The sequence below is a fragment of the Diprion similis genome, chromosome 11, assembly GCF_021155765.1.
Source record: "Diprion similis isolate iyDipSimi1 chromosome 11, iyDipSimi1.1, whole genome shotgun sequence".
Lineage (NCBI taxonomy): Eukaryota > Metazoa > Arthropoda > Insecta > Hymenoptera > Diprionidae > Diprion > Diprion similis.
Genome location: NC_060115.1, coordinates 5,943,202 through 5,962,852, shown reverse-complemented (window position 1 = coordinate 5,962,852; position 19,651 = coordinate 5,943,202). Strand labels below are relative to the sequence as shown.

The 19,651-nt window shown below is 38.2% G+C and overlaps 1 protein-coding gene across 1 annotated transcript in view; it reads right to left on the bottom strand.

Moving 5' to 3' along the window:
• LOC124412741 (dynein axonemal heavy chain 1-like) overlaps positions 1 to 19,651 on the bottom strand; it is a 67,254-nt gene that overhangs the window by 47,234 nt on the left and 369 nt on the right. Inside the window, 21 exon segments of the mRNA XM_046892863.1 lie at positions 7,954 to 8,045; positions 11,225 to 11,335; positions 12,542 to 12,704; positions 12,772 to 13,027; positions 13,148 to 13,261; positions 13,384 to 13,626; positions 13,701 to 13,927; positions 14,318 to 14,863; positions 14,958 to 15,090; positions 15,175 to 15,352; positions 15,426 to 15,746; positions 16,008 to 16,128; positions 16,192 to 16,533; positions 16,621 to 17,089; positions 17,218 to 17,477; positions 17,591 to 17,806; positions 17,906 to 18,253; positions 18,367 to 18,543; positions 18,665 to 18,794; positions 18,881 to 19,259; positions 19,337 to 19,571. Of these exon segments, the coding sequence (XP_046748819.1) occupies positions 7,954 to 8,045; positions 11,225 to 11,335; positions 12,542 to 12,704; positions 12,772 to 13,027; positions 13,148 to 13,261; positions 13,384 to 13,626; positions 13,701 to 13,927; positions 14,318 to 14,863; positions 14,958 to 15,090; positions 15,175 to 15,352; positions 15,426 to 15,746; positions 16,008 to 16,128; positions 16,192 to 16,533; positions 16,621 to 17,089; positions 17,218 to 17,477; positions 17,591 to 17,806; positions 17,906 to 18,253; positions 18,367 to 18,543; positions 18,665 to 18,794; positions 18,881 to 19,259; positions 19,337 to 19,571 (5,061 nt within the window).

Here is a 19,651-nt window from a genome sequence, read left to right as displayed (position 1 = left end):
ATAAATTACAATGTAAATATTATTGAAAATGATATCCATGGGTGCCGGTCGATGGCCCCGACATGATATAGTCGTAAAAGTATATTTTCTCAAGCCCGAATATGTCTGCGCGATTTGTCATGTGGTTTTTTCTTTTATTTTGTGCCCCCCCCCCCCTCTTTTCGTCTTCACCCCGCAACCCTCCAGCTATCTTTTACTTCACCCGCAATTTTCCATTCATCGTGTGTTCCTAAAACGTGCCCTGCAAACATATCGCGAATAAATTGATGACATTACGCGATGTAAGGAGGAAAAGAAAAAAATGAAGAAGAATAGAAGAAAATAGAGGCGCGGACGCGATTACGAGTAAACTTATTTAATTGATATACAAGCGTAATTAAATGGAAATGAAAAGGCTACTGCACCGAATGCCCGTGACAATCGCGATGACAGTTTTTATTTTAATTAAATTTAATTTATTTTTGTTATTAAAACATCGAACTAACAACCTGCAATTGTATTTTATACAGAACACGGATTCGTAATTAATTAACACTCGGGCGTGTAAATCCAACCTATTTTATTTATACCTGCAATAACCAATTAAGAAACCGACGAATTTAATTACCGTAACTGCATGATGCTTTCGTCCCGTAGTGCTCAAATTAGAAACAAGTTTGTTAATTCATTTTATAATTACGAACTTGTACCATATTAATTATACAGTTATATTAGAATAATAAAACAAGGGATTGAAAAATATAGTCGGGCGTTTATTGGATAGAAAAAATCGTAAAAAAGAGAAGCGAAACGTGTACGCAAAAGTAAAATTTTTTCATTCACAGAACGAATATCTATTTTAAATTAAACAACTGCATATATATATATATATATATATATGTTTGCAAATAATAATTATTATGTTTCACCGGAGGCAACAAAGAAATATAAAAAGCTGTAATAAAATAGCCGGTAGCGATAAGCTCAGAGTGGGTCAGCTGTTGTATTATTAATGATTAACGATCCGTCGTGTCTGCTAAAAATTATCTCTATAATGTGTATATTGAGGTGTTTGAAAAAAACAAAAATCAGAAAGTAAAAAAAAAAAAGCGAGAAAACGGGGAGACGAGAAAAAAAACCGCGGGCTAAGGAAATATGTAAATAAATTAGGGGCGCAAGTCGCTAAACGATCGCGAAAATTCCATTACATGTAATAATAATACTTAATTATTATTATGATTATATATGTGTGTATGTATATATATAATATGTACATCTATAATATACAAGTTAATGCATAACGATACGTGTAACATATAAGTCTACATAGTTAAGGAAAAAACAATCAACAACGACACTGTGAGGAATGGATTAAGGGATAAAGAGAAGGAAAAATAAATTCACTGTTATTACTCTGTGCCATATATATATATATATATATATATATGTAGGTAATGTAAAGATAAGGATGTAATAATTATGAATATTATATATACTATTCAATGTATTATACACATGTAAAATAATGTTAATTTTAAATTCGTTGATCGACTATAATAATAATGATAATAATAATAACATTATCCACGCATGCATGTGAAGAAAAAAGAAAAGATAAAAAATAACGTATATCTACCGGTATTAATATTACGGTGTAACGTATACCTAGTATGTATGTGCGGATTGTAATTCTATCGATAGCTGATAGTACGCGGATAAAAGAATATACAGAACTAATAGTGGTTTGAATAACAAATGTGGTAAATCTATTGTTACCATGTTTACAACAAAAGGAATGTCGGCGGCTCCTGCATCTGGCATTTGTGACAGCTGCGAGAGATAACGGGTGAAACTTGCCAGGCGGGTGAATAATACAGTATACGTTACACATATACGTTATATAATAATAATAATAATAATTATGACGATAATATCAAATATGTAACGAGTTCAAATGGTATTCCCTCCTTTTGTTCGACACTGAAAGCGTTGAACGCTTTACATACCTCTATTACATCTAACACGTGACACAGGATTAATTTCTAAATATCCTATATATATATTATATATATATGTGTGTGTATATTAGGATATTTTAGAAAAAAAAGTAATTGCGATTTTTCACCACGGCACCCCATAAAAATTTTGTTCAGGTTGAGGGAAAGGTTCCGTCGAAAGATGAACGTTCTACGTGTTATACGTGGAAGATCGTGGTCAGATGAATTTTTGCTTTTGTGTATAGATTTCTTTGAATTTATGAAGTATCGTGTAAAAAAAAGTTGTTTTTTTTTCCTGTTTTTTATTGCTTACACCGATCATAATAAGATCCACACTTGTAATATCAAGTCTAAAATTGATGTTTGAAATGTGTGCGTCTGACGACTTTTTCCATTATCAAATCAATCTCATAATATAGTTATAATTCAATATAAACTTTTAATTTATGAGAATAAGATTCCCGGATAATATAGCGTTGAGTTACGGGCTGAAGAAATAATAATAGAAGTGCTAAAACGTGTTTCTTTGGAAATTCAAAGAAAAAGATGTGAAAAAGAAGTGACAAATCAAATTAACGCGATCTTCCCTCTAACGTACAAAGCTCATCTTTTTATAGAATCTTTCTTTTAACTTAAATAAACTTTTTAGCGAGTGGCACGGTGAGAAAATGGTTAATTTCTTTTTTTTTTTTTTTTTTTTTAAACACCCTGATACATATATATTTTTTCTGTTATGTATCATTAGATTTCTATTATATACAATATATGAATGTATAATATATTCCAAGTTGTATTTAGGTGTAGACTATATCGTGCTTACTTTCCGATTACGATATACCTAGGCGCGATTTTGTACGGATTATAATTGTACACCCGATATATATATATAAAATATAAATGTGTAAATATCTTTGCGTATTATGTCCTTGAATACAAGTATATAATTGCATAAATATATATGTACCTACAAGTAGTGCAATCATTTTCAGGCAAGTAATGGCCGCAACGTTAATTAATTACCGACGAGTCTGCAGACGAAGGCCTAAATCGGATTACAGAGGAGCGAAAAATAGGGTAACTCGGTAAGATAAGAAATAGCGAAAAAGAGAAAATCTCAGCCTCGCGTTTTCGCGATATTCGAGCTTGCTTCAACTATACATATACCTATGTGTCGCAAATATTTCTTTTTCTGATAGATACCCCGAAATAAGCGGTGAACAAATAAAAATTTTAGTCCAGTCTGGTTTGTAAATATTTGTTTCTATATTCCTCGTCTGATCGGTTGAATAAACGCTTCATGAAGAGAAGAAAATTTATCTGATCAATCAATCGGCCAATCCAACGTGATTCGTTATTTAAACATTTTTTTTTTCTTCACCTTCCTATAAAAGTGGTCGGTTTTTTTCGTCAAACTTCTTTTCTGCTCGTATAATGTATATATTATATTTAATATAAATTAGGTGATTCACTCTCTCGGTAATCAATCGATTTAGGTCCATCTTCCAAACAAAAAACCCTCGTTCTTGATTCAGGATGTATTATAAGAATTTATAATTAACTTTTACATGTAATATTAAATTAGTACCGCAAATCTATATATTGTAGGTTTAAGCAGATTATTTATTTGTATTTTTCTGCTGTTCATCCGTTCTTCTGATATTCTGATGAACGTTATTATTCCACGTAGAAATTTATTGTAATACCTATAACGTGTCCACGTAAGTAAATCAATGACCATTGGTATATCGATTTGTAATTAAGTCGGCTGCATTTACACGTTGTTTAAACAATTGCGCTGAATAATTATATGTGTATATTTGATAAGCTTGGAGAAAATTCAAAGGTATTTGGAAAAGCTTATTTTCTTAATTTGTACTTACATAATTATACCGTTATTACGTTATACGCTATTATTATTGTTGTTATTATTATTATTATTATTATTATTATTATTATTATTGTCATAGATGTATTATAAGCTTATTTTTATACGAAATATAGTTGTTTATTTACACATATAGATATTATATATATATATATATATACTATGCGTAATATGAGATTAATTTACTTTATATACAAATTAATTGCATAATTGTATAACTAACTGTAAAACTCATAATGATAATACATTACTCTTGCAGGCTATATATGTGTGTGTATATATATATATACATATATATATGTACACGCCTATAGACTTGACAGTACTGATAATACAAATGTATAAACGAATAAATATTTACGATTATGAATAACATTCGGATTCGCGGATAGCGTTACGGAAATCGGTGTGTAAATTTGCGAGTCGAAAAGTGCGAAATCGGGAGATAAAATACGCAGATGATGGGACGAGAAGATGGTAAAGAGGGTGATACGGGGAAAGAAAATGCGAAAAAAAAAGATATGGAAATTGAAAGAGATGGAAACACACGAGGCACAGTTTGTTCCAGGATCTTATATATACCACTTCGTGAATTCAATTCTGCGGGATTCTGCACGTTAGAATTAAAGGGCATAGATGCATGAAATTTTGAGTGTACGTGTTTGGTTACCTTTAATTCCTGCTTTTTTACCGCGAGAAATGGAATAAGAAGTTATTCTGAATTAGAGGGTTAATCTGTCCAACGTATTAATATCAGCAATAAACGGTTTTTGAACTCGCTAATTTTCCGACAGACAAAATTCAAGTCTCGAACAGACTGTGAAAATTTTGCACTATTTTTTCACAAAAACATATTTTAGGCGGCGGAAAAAAACAACTTTTTCAACTAAATTTCAATTTTTAACTCAATTCTCTTCTGCTATTCTCTCTTCCTTTTCCATGCAGGCGAGCTAAAGCTAGACGTTTGCAATTTGCGGAAAATACGTGAAACGGACGATCGATTGATCGATCGAATCATCTCTGAAAATAATATCCCGGGAGTGGTTCTACAATTATTATAAACAAGAGAGGGATCGGCACCGGCTTCCGAGATTGATTAACGTTAATCAACTTCCCCGTTCCTTTTATGACTTCGACCTTTCACCGAATGGGGATCACTGATCGTTAATCATCTAGAAGGAATGATGTATACTCGGGATGACCGCATCAATTTCAAGCGGCGTTTAGCCTTCAGCCTATAAATCGAACCTGGACAACGACGAGTACCTTATTGTAAATCAGCCATAATGTCAAGGTAGGGATTAACATGATTAGGTGTGATCTATGGGAAAATGAATTGACGATTAGAAAAGGATGAAAATTAAAACATGGGTAGGTAGGGGTAAAATTTTTCGAGTCAAGAGTGTCTGTCAGCCAAGATACTGCAGTTATTTTAAAATGAAAATTTTTCATGCTGTTAATTTACCTTTATTAAAAATGGTTTCATCGATATCTAATCATCGCCTCACGATTATTAGGTGCAGAGTGATTAAACACGACGAAACATTAGTTTGCCATGAGTGAGTATAATATGAGTTGAATTATACAAAATATGTATAACGATTTAACTCACTTATCTTTGCAAATTCAATTTTCATCTTTTTCTAACTGCCAATAGAATTTCGAAATATAGAAACAGAGATGTGTAGGGTGAAAAGTAAAATTCAAGTAAAAAGTTTATGACGAAGAGTTATAGTTTTTGTAAAATTCACGTGATTATGAAAATAACTTTGTACCTATAATACATATAATTCTACATATAATTATCCGCATCGCATTGATACTAAGGGGTTGGAAATCGCACGTCGAATTAATTCGGGAGATAGAGAGAGAGGGACGAAAAATCGTTCCAAATCACATTGGATCCAATTATTCTTGTCGCTTATTGTTAGTATAATAGCGCGAAGTGGGTAAACAAGTGTAACCGTCGAGTGGTTGATTGCATCGGGTAAACGGATACGCTGCAAAGTTTTGGGGAACGTCACGTCACGTGCCTGATAAACGAGGGTCAGAAATCCGAACCCGACAACAATATCATTGAACGCACGTATCGTCGCTTCGCTTTGCTTCTAAAGCAACGGGAGCTTTGGTGGTGATGGAAAAAATCCTTTTTATCTTTTAAACGATTTTGAGAGAGCAAAAAAAAATCCATTACTATTGCATGGCAAAAGAGAGACGATGACTGAAAACTTTTTCCTTTTCTCCTTGTCGCGGTTTGCACTCGTGGAAATGAGGCATTGACAAGACTGCGAGAAAAAACTGGCGTTATGCATTATATAGGGCATACCGTGCCAATTCAACCTGGGTCTGGCCTTTGTTCTCTCCAATTTGCCTCGCGACTTTTTGCATGATCGTCTTGACCCTCGTTCGAATCGTTGGTGAATATTACGTACAATTTGAAAAAAACAAACAAACGCATGAAATAATTCGGAAAAATCCTGCTTCATATACCAGCATTTTTCATTTTTCAATAAAAAATTGCTCAATCTGAGCTAAATCAGAGAGTTCAAAAGACACACCCAGGTTCAATTGGCACGGAATGCTCCATATACATACCTTTACCCATAAATTATTATATAGACGCGTAGAACTAATATTCAAGTCTCAGTAGAGAAAAAATATTGAAATCGAGCAAGTAATCATCGTTCATTATTGGCCAAATAAAATAGCACAAAGTATTAGGTTTAGATATTTCTTATCGGTAATCGGTTTGATTTATCTCTGTAATAATTCTGCAGGCAAATATTTTCATCCATTATGTTATTTAAAAAGAATAATACATATCATCAGATCTTCATTATTTTATCAGTTTAATTATATCAGCAGGATTTTCAACGGTGATAAACAACGAAATTATCTGGGAATAAACATATTAAAGTTATAACTGATTGCGAAATTAGGGATCCTGAATGTACACCTATAAATAAAGCGATTACTGTAATCAACGGAAGATAATTGAAATGAATACGATAAATACACGGAGAAAATTGGATGACCTGAAACAAGTGAATGCGTAATTGAAAATTGCTTTAAAAAAAAAAAAATCACCTTACTTTACTTGGCAGAATTCTTTTTTTTTCCTTATTATTCGAGCGATTATTTTTTTTTTTTTTTCGCAGTCAAAGTTAAAGGTTAATTGTACAATTGAATCAATACACGCTTATACGGATTGAACTTTTTTTTCACTTCATAATTAAGGGAATAAGATTAAAAATTTGAAAGGCTGCAAAAATTAGCCAAAACAGCGGTTATTAACTCCAAACTTTCGCCATAGATTATCGTAATAAATATCATAATAATAATATTAATAATCATGATGATATCCTCTTTGCCAAAATTTAAAAAAGGAGGGATACAAAATCATCGCACTGCGATGATTAAAAACTGTCGAGTTACATTTTTACGTATTAACTATACATTTTTACAAACCGGCGAAATATTTAGCACGTAAATTCAAATTGCACTCTTCGTGTCCGACCTCGGAAGCTGAATCGTGCTTAGTTTCAGATCGCAGTTAAAGGTACGTCACGAATTACGCCTGACGTCTTAAACGAAATTTATAATGACCTCGTTATTCTCTGACGCTTTCGTATTCGTCGAAAGGCCATAAGTCTGCACCTTCTGCTGTTGCTGTTTCTGCTACTGCAGCGCGTAAGCAGTCGTTAAATTAATAAAAAACATTCCACGAATTATTGCTAGTGTAATAAGAAGTTAAAAAAAGAAAAAGAAAAGAAGAAGAAAGAAAGAAAAAAACAATTTCACCCACATACAATCAGTCACGTAATTGTATAATTTGCGTATAAAGCTGTCTTGCAAAAAGAAAGATTGCTTCCCTCGGAAATCGCTATAGAAGAGCAAAAAATTAAACTTAAGAAAACAGTTTCGATATGCCGGTAACAAAAACTTTCCCAAAATATTTGACACGGAGTGGAAAGCACGGAGAGCATCGTCTATAGAAATCACGCGAATGCTTTTTTCCACTCGTTTGGAGGGCTGATCGAGCTTAAAATTATTCAATCGTTATCGCGATATCCACCCTTTCACAGACCCTACCTTCGTCTTTCCGGATCCTGTTGGTCCCACCAGCATCAGACCGTGCCTCACAACTGTCGTCTCGTACAGCTGAATTACCTTCTGCACGTACTCTGCGCAAAAGACACAGGATCGAGTTAATACCGAGCTTTTTTCAGATTATAAAATATCAAAAAATTTTTATAATATTCAATGCTTTTTTTCTTAAAACGATCAATCAATTAACGGGTTATACGTATTAATGAATACGAGATTAAAGCCAACTGATAGTTCGTTAAGGGGTTTACCCAACTGACGAGCAAAGAAAAAAGTTTTTTCAGGAATTTTTTTCATAAGTGTTAACTGTAAATATTGATATTGATAAAAAAAAAATTTATTGATGATTTTAATCACTTTTTATACACGAAAATCGTAGTTGAAAATCAGTCTGAAAAAAAGGTTGGTCTGGGGTGTTGATGAGTTCTCGGAGATGTTTAACCTGAAACCAAAAAATCGAAGGTTTTGGATTCAGCGTGTCAATTTATTGATTAAGCCCAACAAAGTCTATATCAATATCTACAGTTGAAACTTGTTAAAAAAAATTCTTGAACAAACCCTTTTTTTTTTACTCGTCACTTGGGTAGACCCGTTAAACTGCCAGAAAGTATGGACAAATGAAAAAAGGTTTGAATAATTTTCACCCCATGTTTCTAGAAACATCTGGGGCTATTTTTCCGACTTTCCATATCGATTTCATTGTCATTTTCGCGGGTAACGGAAAGCGAGGTAACGATGAATACTTGATCAGAATTTTTATCCTACGCGCGGTGGGATTTTGCATGGAACGAGGTCAAGCCGTGATTGATGCCCGGGGTTTGGCGGGATGGTTCGGTGTACCGAAGGGTGGCACGAACCCGGAACTGCGGATGGGGTGGAACCACCCTCTTCTCTTGTTGCGAGCTCTGATACCAGAGTTTACATGCGCGATCCCATGTCGTGGCGAAATTGACGGTGCAAAACAGAGATTTTATGTGAATTAACAAATAAGGGAGGAAAGTGATGGGTAATTCAAGATCAAAGGTCTTCTTTGAACCCTCTTCACTGGGCTGTGAAAAGAAGTCGCATTTCACAAGTGAAAATGATATTGAATCGATAAGAAAAACGTGTCGAGTGAATTTTTGAGTCGAAATAAACCCTTAAACTTTTGACTCATACATTATTGTCCAGAGTAAACTTTCACGACCGGACAGTATTCTAGGGTTTTTTACGAGTTCATTGATTACGAATCTGAAATCAGATTTTGAAAATTCAAGATGGTGGTTCCAATACAGTGGACGAAACTTTCAAATTCGTCCTCAGCGACCCCAAAAACTTGTAATTTATTTAAAACACGTTCATGTATAAAGAGGTAATTTGGGTGTAAACAGAAACGCGGTGAGTCTACTGTCCATTCGTAAGTTTTAGTCGCTAGGGAAATTCGCTGCGGGTAAATTACGCCACTTTCTTTAAAATCTTACAAGGCGACTTGAGTCCCGTAATTTGGACCCGTCGAGCGCTATCCTCGTCCCCGGGTAAAAAAGTCTTCCCCAAATTCGTATTCATTCAACGTCCCCGAAGCTTTTAGGACGAGATTTATGTCAAACCCATACGTCACAGGTTGGCAGTGAAAAAAGGTAAAAGAAACAATACCGTCGTTGGTGCAAACGTTTCAAAGAAACGTATCATCTTCGTCGTAGAAGTTGTGGACTTTGAAGTTTTTTTTTTTTTTTTTTTTGTTTCTTTTTTTCATTCCTTCTCAGTCGCCGTCTTTTTCTTAATGTCTTTCATGTGAAACAATACGAGCGCGATAAAACGTATCTGATAAAATTCTGGAAAATTTTATACGTGGTGGTTGTATATTAGCTGCAGGCTATCGAGAAAAAATATCTTTAAATATTTTTATGAGTGAAATCCGAATTCATGGATCATAATCTTATTTCTGTTTCACGTTTTATAATCCTTCAAATAAGAATAAGTTATTCACAAATCAGTGTGAATGTAATTCAGCTTTATTTGTCTTGTTTTAAACCGATAATTTTGAGAAAAATATTATGTGTACTGCGAACGAAATTTTTTTTATAATAATATAAGTTTTTTAAACGAAAGACGATTATTTAACAGAAAATAGACGGTTTATTTGCAAATTGAAAGTATTACTGATTCAGCTATAATTTTGCATGTAAAATTATTACCGTACTCAAAGTTTATCTCGAACGCAAATATTGACGCGCAGAATAATTACTCGTATTATGCGTAATTCAGGCATGCTTCTTTCCGAGTCACGCTTTAATTTAAACTAGTAATGAAATCGGTATTTGCCAACCGTACGTATATGTGTACCCTGGGGTATGGAGTAAACTTGACTTTTCTTTTGATGTGGCCATTCGACAAAGAGTTCCCAAGACTTTCGGGTCCAGAACGCGAATGGCTTTGACGTCAGTTTTCATCCGTATACCATAAAACTCTCGCATCCCTTCGTACGCCAAAAGCTTTGCATATTATAAGTGAAAACACGAATAAAATATACCTAACGTGTCGTTAAAGTTGAAAATGAAGAAAATTCTTCCCTGTGAGGTAAAAAGTTCAGCGAATTTCGCTTACGTGACAACGAACGTTAAATCATCTTCACGCACCTAACGAGATGTTTGATAAATATTAAAAAGATTGAAGACGTGGAGAATTTTGCGAAAAAAATTCGAGTTGTTATAAATTATCTCTCTGGAGAGGCTGTAAGACTGATTTGGTATTACGAATAAATAATTAACATTTCGCCGTACCTTGTGCAATGCAGGAATTTTCAGTATTTCAAACGAACCACAATTTTGCGGTGATTTCACATGGAATGTTTAGCAAATTTATTCTCAAAGCTGTTTTAACCGCCTTATTGCTTCTCTCGGATTTGTGTCTGGGTAATATCCAAGTATTCGCGGTAAAGAAGCGACTGGATCCGTATAGACTCGAAGGTAAATTAAAACAACCCGACACTACCCCGTCCAATTAAAATTCCGTTTATCCGGAATGCAGAAGCCCCAATTTTGCGGGGCCAACAATTTTGTGCAAAATGCGGTCAAAGAGATGCTCTCGACCTGCGATTTCACGTTATTTAGTGCAGTATTTTGAAACGTCTTTTGTGTCTCGCTAAAATTGGGCAGTGATTAAACTTTCGCCGTGAGTTAATGTTTCACGGAAAGAGGGTGAGTTGCTATCGAAGAATAATGATTTCTATCTAGAATAAAGTATAATTGCAGGAAATTAAAATTCGCTAAACACTCACCATCGACGTCCTGCAGTCCTTTACTGTTGATCGACTTCCGAATGCTTGCCTCCAGAATCCCGTAGTCCACGGCCTGCTCAGTCATCTTCGGGAAAAGGTCCGAAACGATACCTTATTTTGATCAGAATAAGAGAAACCTGGTGAAAATTGCTACATAATTGAAATACCCATTCTAAAAACGAATCGCCGAATCTATTGTTCGAATACGGATTTGTTGGTTTGAAATAAAAAAAAAATAAAAATAAAAAAAGAAACAGAAAGATAGCATTTGAGTGGCCAAAAATAGTCGAAAAATGTGAAGTAATTTGCACACGGTCAATTCACCGGGAGCGCCTTTAATTGATGGCTCCCACTTGTTCGGCTGTATTTTGTAACGTGATAAATGAATCTGTTCTGGCGCCGGTCTGCATGTAATCATGCAAAATTAGTCCGGCCACTGCCGCTAATATACAACGTCTACTTACACGCGGGTTATATTAATGTGCCTATTTGACGATGTATTTGGCTCAGTGCCACTCGGTATGCTTTTCTTACTTCTACAAAGCGGGGATGAATGAACGGATCAAAAAAGAGAATTTTGAGGCGAACCAGATTACGACCTTGATCGTTATTAGTGCTTTCTAGTTTTTGGAACGTCCGTGTAGGGTATATACATGGTTAAAAAAAAAAAAAAGGTTCCAGCAGGTCCACTAAAACTTTTGGATTGATTTAACCATTTTTAATGGATTACTAAGTGAAAAAAAATACAATTACAAATGAAACGTTGATGTGACAATTTAAATGTTATAATTACAACAGTTTGCGTCATATTTAGTAACAGAAATTTAACGAATAGCACAAACACAAAGTGGACCTGCTGGGACATTATGTATAGTTAAATTTTTCTAGCCGTGTATTTGGCAAGCTCATGTATTAGAACTTGGTGTTACCATGGTGTGCCTAGGAATGCAGCTTCTTTCTCCAAAACAATATCTCTGGACTTAAGTAAGTTGTGTACCAACGGTGCCAAAATACCCTAGACGGGTTGTGATTAATTGTTGTGACGTTGAATCTGCATGGGGAAAAACGAGCTGGACTTGAAATAACTCACACCACAACTATACACGATGGCATTGACAAGCAGGGTAGCATTCGCCAGAAAAATAACTCCCTAACAATATAGGGATTTCTTTAGACAGTTGGTAGACAGCTCACTTAAAGGCTTTTTTGACCTCGAAAAAAGGGGCGTGTCGTAGGAGTTCTAGGCACACCATATATGTATACAATGTCTCGTATTTCACCATGGCGTACAGGAAACGCGATCCAGGTAACGCTTACCGTTGAAGAGCTTCAAGTCATCCTTGAGAAACTTCGGCACGTTAACATCCCGCAGAGCGCGCAAACAGATTTGTGCTTCGGTCATGTCACGTTGTTCGCGTCTCAGGTTACCAGCGACTGCTATCACCGTCTTAACCGCTCGCATGCCGAAGTCGTAATGATCCTAATAATTCGTAAAAGACAGGGATTTTCCTCGTAAAGTAAAGTATGTCGGAGGACGCGGAACGCACCTGAACGCTAAGCTGTTCCGAGCTCAGTTTAAACGTTGATGTTATTTTTCCAGCCAGCTGCTTGGCGTTCGAAAATCCGAAGGAGAACAACGAAATCTCAGCAATCAACGTGTAATTCGGTACCATCATGGCTACCGGACGAAACAACGCTTTCAAATTATCCGGAAGTTCCGTCCGACCGGCGTATCCCGGATTCATAGTGATAAAAACCGCGCAGGACGGCCTCAGCGGAAGGTCAACTCCTTCGAAGATGAACCTGAAAATCACGCGGCACAATCATACTTGGTGAAGTTTAAAAAAAAATTTCTCCACAATTTCATTTCACCTGTGTAATCACCACTGACCGACTGATTAAAGGTATCATTTATGTATATACCTGCTTGCTGAAATCTGCTGAGCTTTTTGTATGGTCAATATCTGCTGTGCGATAACGGAAAGTACTTCGATATCGATTCGATTGAACTCGTCAAAGCAAGCCCAAGCACCAGAACTAAAACGCGAATAATTTATAATAAAACATCACTTCAAATAATACTCGATGTAACAATCAGTACCCGTAATGGATGTATAAAATAGAGGAAAAATTAACCATTCCAGAAGTGATGACGGTACCTGGCCAATCCTTTGAAGAACTTCCCCATGGACATGAAGTCGAGTTGATCGGAGCAGTTGAAGACCACGCACTGTATCGCGAAAGCCTTCGCAAGGTCTTTCGTTGTCTCAGTTTTTCCGGTTCCAGCCGGTCCAGCTGGTGCCCCACCGAATTTCAAATGCAGTGCACCAGTCAGGGTGAGATAGCAACGATCCGTCAATGGGGTGATGACCAATCGCCCGTTGTTACCGAGGTACTCGTACCTGCCGAAAGGAGTTGCGTTACGGGGTGTGACTGGGACTGACCCTGGTCCAGGTGTAAACAGCGTTGAACCAACCCGTAAGGAAATTCAGCATTGACCGCTCGGACCTTGAGGTCCTCGTCGTCGACCCAGTAATAACGAAGCTGCGATATCCAGTCGAAGTCATTCGCGTTGGTGATATTTTCGCGCACCAGTTTCGCCAGGACGTCCCTGGCGTGAACTTCAATCACAATAACAGCCTCCAGTATCATCCTCTGGATCTCTGTCTGATTACCTCGCACCAAGTCGCGGAGGTCATCGAGCTTTGTACGGAAGATTAAGGGTACTGTATCTGGTTGTCAGTTTCACTTAAGGTCTTATTCGACGGATATTCCCAACCAAAAGTGATTTTCTCTCGGATTCATTCTAGATGAAATAAAAGATATTTCACCAGAGATTTGTTAAGCAAATTTTTGTTTAAACAATTCATTAACAGCTTTTGGCATTGTTATCGTTCAAAACGAATTATCTTATCGAATCGGTTATGGTTGATTTTTTTTCATATTCTTATCTCATCGCGATGTGTTTGATATGCTTACCGAGACTCGCTTTTGGTCCGGAATATCCCTCGGATAAGACCCTAATTTTTGAACGCTTATTGTTGCAGTTGATACGTGAGAAGCAGATGAGCTGATCACACGCCTCGTATCTACCTGTTTTAGCATTTGGTGGTAGTAATCCTTGAGAGTTTGAGTCCTTATTCCCTCCTCGACGTGCGCTGTCCAGGCCGTCTGTCCTCCGCAGAGGACAATTTGACCTGGCCACATGTAGACCCATTCCTTCCGCGGCTTGACCTCGACCTGTTCGAGAGAGTCGCCGATTATGCACCTCAAGGTGTCCCTCATGGCCTCCTCGACTTGGCCGAGCCAATCCTCGACGTTTCCGGTGGGAAGAATCGCCGGTTGGAATGTGACCTCCTCGTTTTCGGCGGAGTACATGTTCGTGATAGTTAAATCGCTTTCGAACTTTAGCTTGTGAATATTCTCGAAGCATTTTTTCAGGTGGGGTTGAACGGCGTGGACGTTTTTGGCCTGAGCGATTATCTCGAGGAGCTCGTCATCGCTGAGGAAGAAGAACCTTGGGAAGAGCATGCGCTTCGTCTCGAGGTAGTCCGACAGGCCCTTCTGCACGACGTTCAAAAGACTCAAACACTCCTTGAGACTCTCCAGAAGATTTGGATCCGGACAAATATCTATGATCTGAACAACGATTTTCGAGAAATGATCACTGCTCGAGGCCGAACAAGTTTTTCTTCGATTTGTTGCTCAATAAAGGTGAGTAAGTCACACGCACCGTCGGACAAGCCTGAGCCGCCTTCATTATTCGTTTCCAATTTCGCTCCATGACGTTGTATTTTTTTGACTCGACAGGCAGCTGCCGGCTGATATCGTCCGACGTGAATATCGGCTCAAGATACAGCCATGCTCTACAGGGGGAATATTGAAGGGAGGAAAGTTGAATATAAAATTTGGCTTTTGGCTCCTGGAAACCTAGTTATAAACATTCTCACCTTTGCACCTCTAGCCAGACGACGGAAACGTCCTGGATCAACTTCAGCTTGTTGTCCCAGTCGGCAATCCTTTCTTCGAAGGCAGCCTTGAATGGGCTGAAGCTGATTTGCTGCGTCGTCTGAACTTGGTCATCAAGCATCATGATTATCTCATCGGCAATTTTCAACACATCGGTATCTGCGGCAAATTACACGGTGCAAGTAAGAGTCGTGATCGATCCTCGATCCTCCGGGGAATCGATCAATATTACCCGCAGTCTTGTGGGGGATGAACTCGAGTGCAACGTTTTGCCACTCGGCGAGCATTTTGTCGAGAGATTCCTCGATCGCGTGTTCCTTCGCCGCACCCTCCGCGACTTTCTTCACCGTCTCCTCGAAATCCATCAAGCCAAGCACGATGCAATTCTTTAAAGTCAACGTCGGTGTCAGAGATATTTGAATCCCCGTTTGGTCGCTCAACTCCACAAAGTGCCGCGGCTGCATTCCGGGGTTGCGTAAAGCTTGTATCAGACCAATGAACGGCCGAAAAACGTCGATTTGTTCCCTGATTTCACTCGCGATATACTGAATTTCTACAAATAAAGATTGAGGAAGTTTTTACCTCTTAATCAATCACGGAAAAAAATTTCATGTAGATTTTATAGCACTTTTTTGGAGTGTAATCTACATCAACTGTGCAGGTAGATCTATACCCAACTCGTATTATCCGATTTGTAAATCTTGCCAAGATTGCTGTAAATTCAAATTCAAAAAAGTGCTGTCCACATAATCAACACAGGAGATGTAAGATCTAGAATATTTTTCTTTTCGTGAGCTCGTGAAAAGATACTTACGGGGCTGCTCGTTGAATATCTTCATGCAGCGCGTCATGCTCTTGAACATATCTGCGACCAGCGTCTCGATCTGGGATCCATCGATGGTCAGCAAAGGATTTTCCATCCATATTTCGTACCACTTTAGCCAGTCTGTGTAAAATTGAAAAACTTGAGTTAACTCTATGGTGTTCAAATGTGTAACCGTGGCTCATCACTCGCCGGAAGCGGTTATCCATAGAGTCTTGTAGGGGTCAAACTCCGTGATCAGTTTGCTGAGGTGTTCATAGGGCGTTACTGGAATCCCGAAAAGCTTTTGCCTCTCATTGAGTAGCAGACCCTGCTCCTGGCACTCTTTGATGATCTTCCAAACCCTCTTGACGTCGATCGCCATCTCGTGTGTCTTGTTAATGTCGCGCTGCAAGGCTATATTCGTCACGTTTCCCATCAGCCCGTCTATTCTCTCCAAAAGATTAGCCTCGTCCACCAATTGAACTTTGTAGAACTTATCCTGAGCTTCGACAAGAAAGTCTAGGGTTTCGTCCACCTGGCCGAAACCCAAACTCATCAATACCACACTCCTCTTGTCACGACGGTGATATATTCACTTTAAGGAATCGAGAAAAGGAAATACCTGTATTTGGATTTGAAGCGGGAATCCAATAGCCTCGTATTTCAAAGCGAAATCCTCGTCGGACAAATTCCACCAAAACTGATCAAGCACGTCGTATTCAAGTTTGAGTTTCTGGACAGTATCGTCCAAGCCCTTGACGGTTAGCGGTATGGTTTCCATCCATTCCCGCATTTCGAATACCCGCTCTATGTTGAACGGCTCGTCTTTCAATTTCTTCTGAATGTTTTTGTACTCTGTTAATATTTCATCGATTTGGGAATGAAGTCGCGCTGTGAACATGTTGAGCAGCCTCGTGGCTAGGTCCAGCCGCTTCTCTATCAAGAACGACTTCAGAGGTCGCACGTTCACGTTGAACGGACCGATCCAAATGTTGAACGGCAGGCTTCTTTCGAGACTATGCTTCATACGGAAATGGAATGATATTTCATCCTTGAACTCGATTACGGGGCGGTTCTCTTCTTTGAAGTTCCTTGAATTGCAAAAAACGTTCTACGTACTATACTTATGGATTCGAAGCTTCAAATTATCCCTCAGAGCATTACGGCGTCAAAGGAAATATCAAACTATTCACTAAACGTATATCGTCCTTAAGCTCACTTGATGTATTGCGTTACCGGCAGCATGTAAAACTCGAGATATTTCTGGAATTCCTTGGCGTAAGCTTTTAGCGGTATTAATGCTTTCGAATAAATGAAATTCAAACGATCGCGAACATCACAGACAGGTTTTTCCAGCAACCCAACGGAACACAGAAGCAAATCGGCAGGAAACTTCAAATGTCGCAATAGAAACGGATGGACCTGTCTAATCTGATGACACATGGTCAGCGCGTTGTCGAATAGATGTATGATCGTCGTCTGAAATAAATCGACTCTACTTTTTTACGGTCCAAGAATCTTATTTATGCTACGATAGTTGACTAATTACATGGAAAAAAATCTCTTTCCGGTAAAGTTGGTGCAAAACGAACCCGGAACTGGTCCAAATTAGTAGAATAGACTGCACCACTCTCATCCATACGAAGCTCAATGTTGAACACCGGATAATTGCTGGGCTTGAACTGCGTTATCACCAAGTTATCACCCCAGACAAAATCATCGCATACATCGAGCGTACAAAGTGCCGGAGTTTCCAGCATGTAGAGGTAAAGAGACATCGAATTTTCTACGAGGTTTCGCAGACCATTCTGTGAAAATCCAACAATGTCCTACAGTAGTATCGTTACTTCTTCGGGAATACAGTATAAAGAAATTCATAAGCATGGATATAAAAATCGAAGAATGACCTGCATGTGAAGCATTGTCAGGGTCATGAACCTCTTCAGCTTCATAACATCGTAAACGTCATGGTCCTTCTGCTCAAGGTTGAACCAACCTTTGCCGATGTCTCTTAGACACATTCTGACCGATTGTGTTATTTTCTCCAACCATGGCTCTTTGAGGTCTTTGATTACCGTTACCATATTCTGTGTTTGTAGCTGTTCAAATTCCACGAGCGTCATCGACTTGCCGTAATTTGATATGAAGAGGGATCCAGCCCCGGCTCTCATTGACTCGAACACGATGCAAGACATGGCCTCGTATACCTCTGGACGTACGTAGAGGACGACCCAGTGGAAAAACTCCTTAGTCTTCTGTAAGTGACAAGTCATTGTTCTCATAATATACGAGCCGGCAAAGAGCTGCGTGAACATATCCAGTCCGGGTCAAACGGTTGATCGATAAAGTTAAACCGCCTCGAGGGTACCTCAAAGTTTTTCATGCCCGTTGAGACCCTTCCGGTTGCTGGAACCGCGAGTTCGTCATCTTCCTGCACTGCCATTTGTGCGATAAATTTGAACAGCTCCGGATGACAATCGATCATTTGCCTCCACTTTAAGTCGCACATCGTTCGTTTGTAGTCGAGAGTTATTTCGCTCATTACCTTCAAGAGATACGTGCAATGAGCCAAAAGCATTCTTTCAGAATTCGAAAACTAGCGTTCCAAAAGTAACGCATAATTATCAATGTCCATTTTCATTGGGAATAATAAAAGTCGAACTCACGTTCATTAAATTCTCGCTGGCGTGTTTCTGCTTGCCGTGTACGAGTGCCTTAGCTGTGGCCTCGTAGAACTCTTTTTCCGGGTAAGGTGGAATGCCCTCAAGGTTCATGCAGTCGACGTAAAAATTGTACCTTATCATCAAGGGATGAGAGGTCAGTGGACGAGTGATTATAAGGCAAAAACCGCGTTGCGCGACGGATGAATTATTGAATCGAACCTGATACAAGCCTCCGCTTTTCGCCTAGCTGCTAAAGCATTTCCGATTCTTTTCGCTGAGGTCCTCGAGTCTTCAGCATAAAAACGTATGTAAATTCTAGGGATGACGAAGGTTCTTTTGTAGCCGTCCAAAGTGAAAACCGACCACAGTTTTCGCTGCGGGTCGTAATCTGTGATTGCTGCGTTACACCAGTCGTACAAATTGTCCAAGGCATCGTCGTCGTTGGCGTCGAAAGAAATTCTGAGCTTTTCCGGTCTCTCGACGAATACCTCGGCAGGAACAGGATGCCGGATTCCGTCGATCGCGTTAAGGTTTACCCAGTCGTCCGTTGTTCTGTGAAATAAACCGTTCAACTTTGCCCAAAATTTGCAAAAACAGGCTGGTGACAAATTTTTTGGAAAAAAATTCCATCACATTTTCAGGTTTTCCAGGACCTACGACCCAGCTTTCCCTAACATTCTCCCACTTTTAGTGAGTTACTAAAACCTAAATCGTTCAGCATGTTAACTCTGTAATCGATAAATATGTCACCACAAAAAAAATCGCTTCCAATTCCCATACTACAAAACTGATAAATTTGGTTTTTTTCACGATCAAAATAAAAATTCCCCGACAATTCTCGGTTTTCCATGATCCCTTTGAAATGACCTGATATTTCCAGGTTTTCCATGTGTGTGGCCAAAATTTGGCCCTGCCAAATTTTCAAAAAAGCATCATCCAAACCTGCAGTCGAATTCTTCGTCGTCAAAGAATTTTAGCGACAGGTAATTA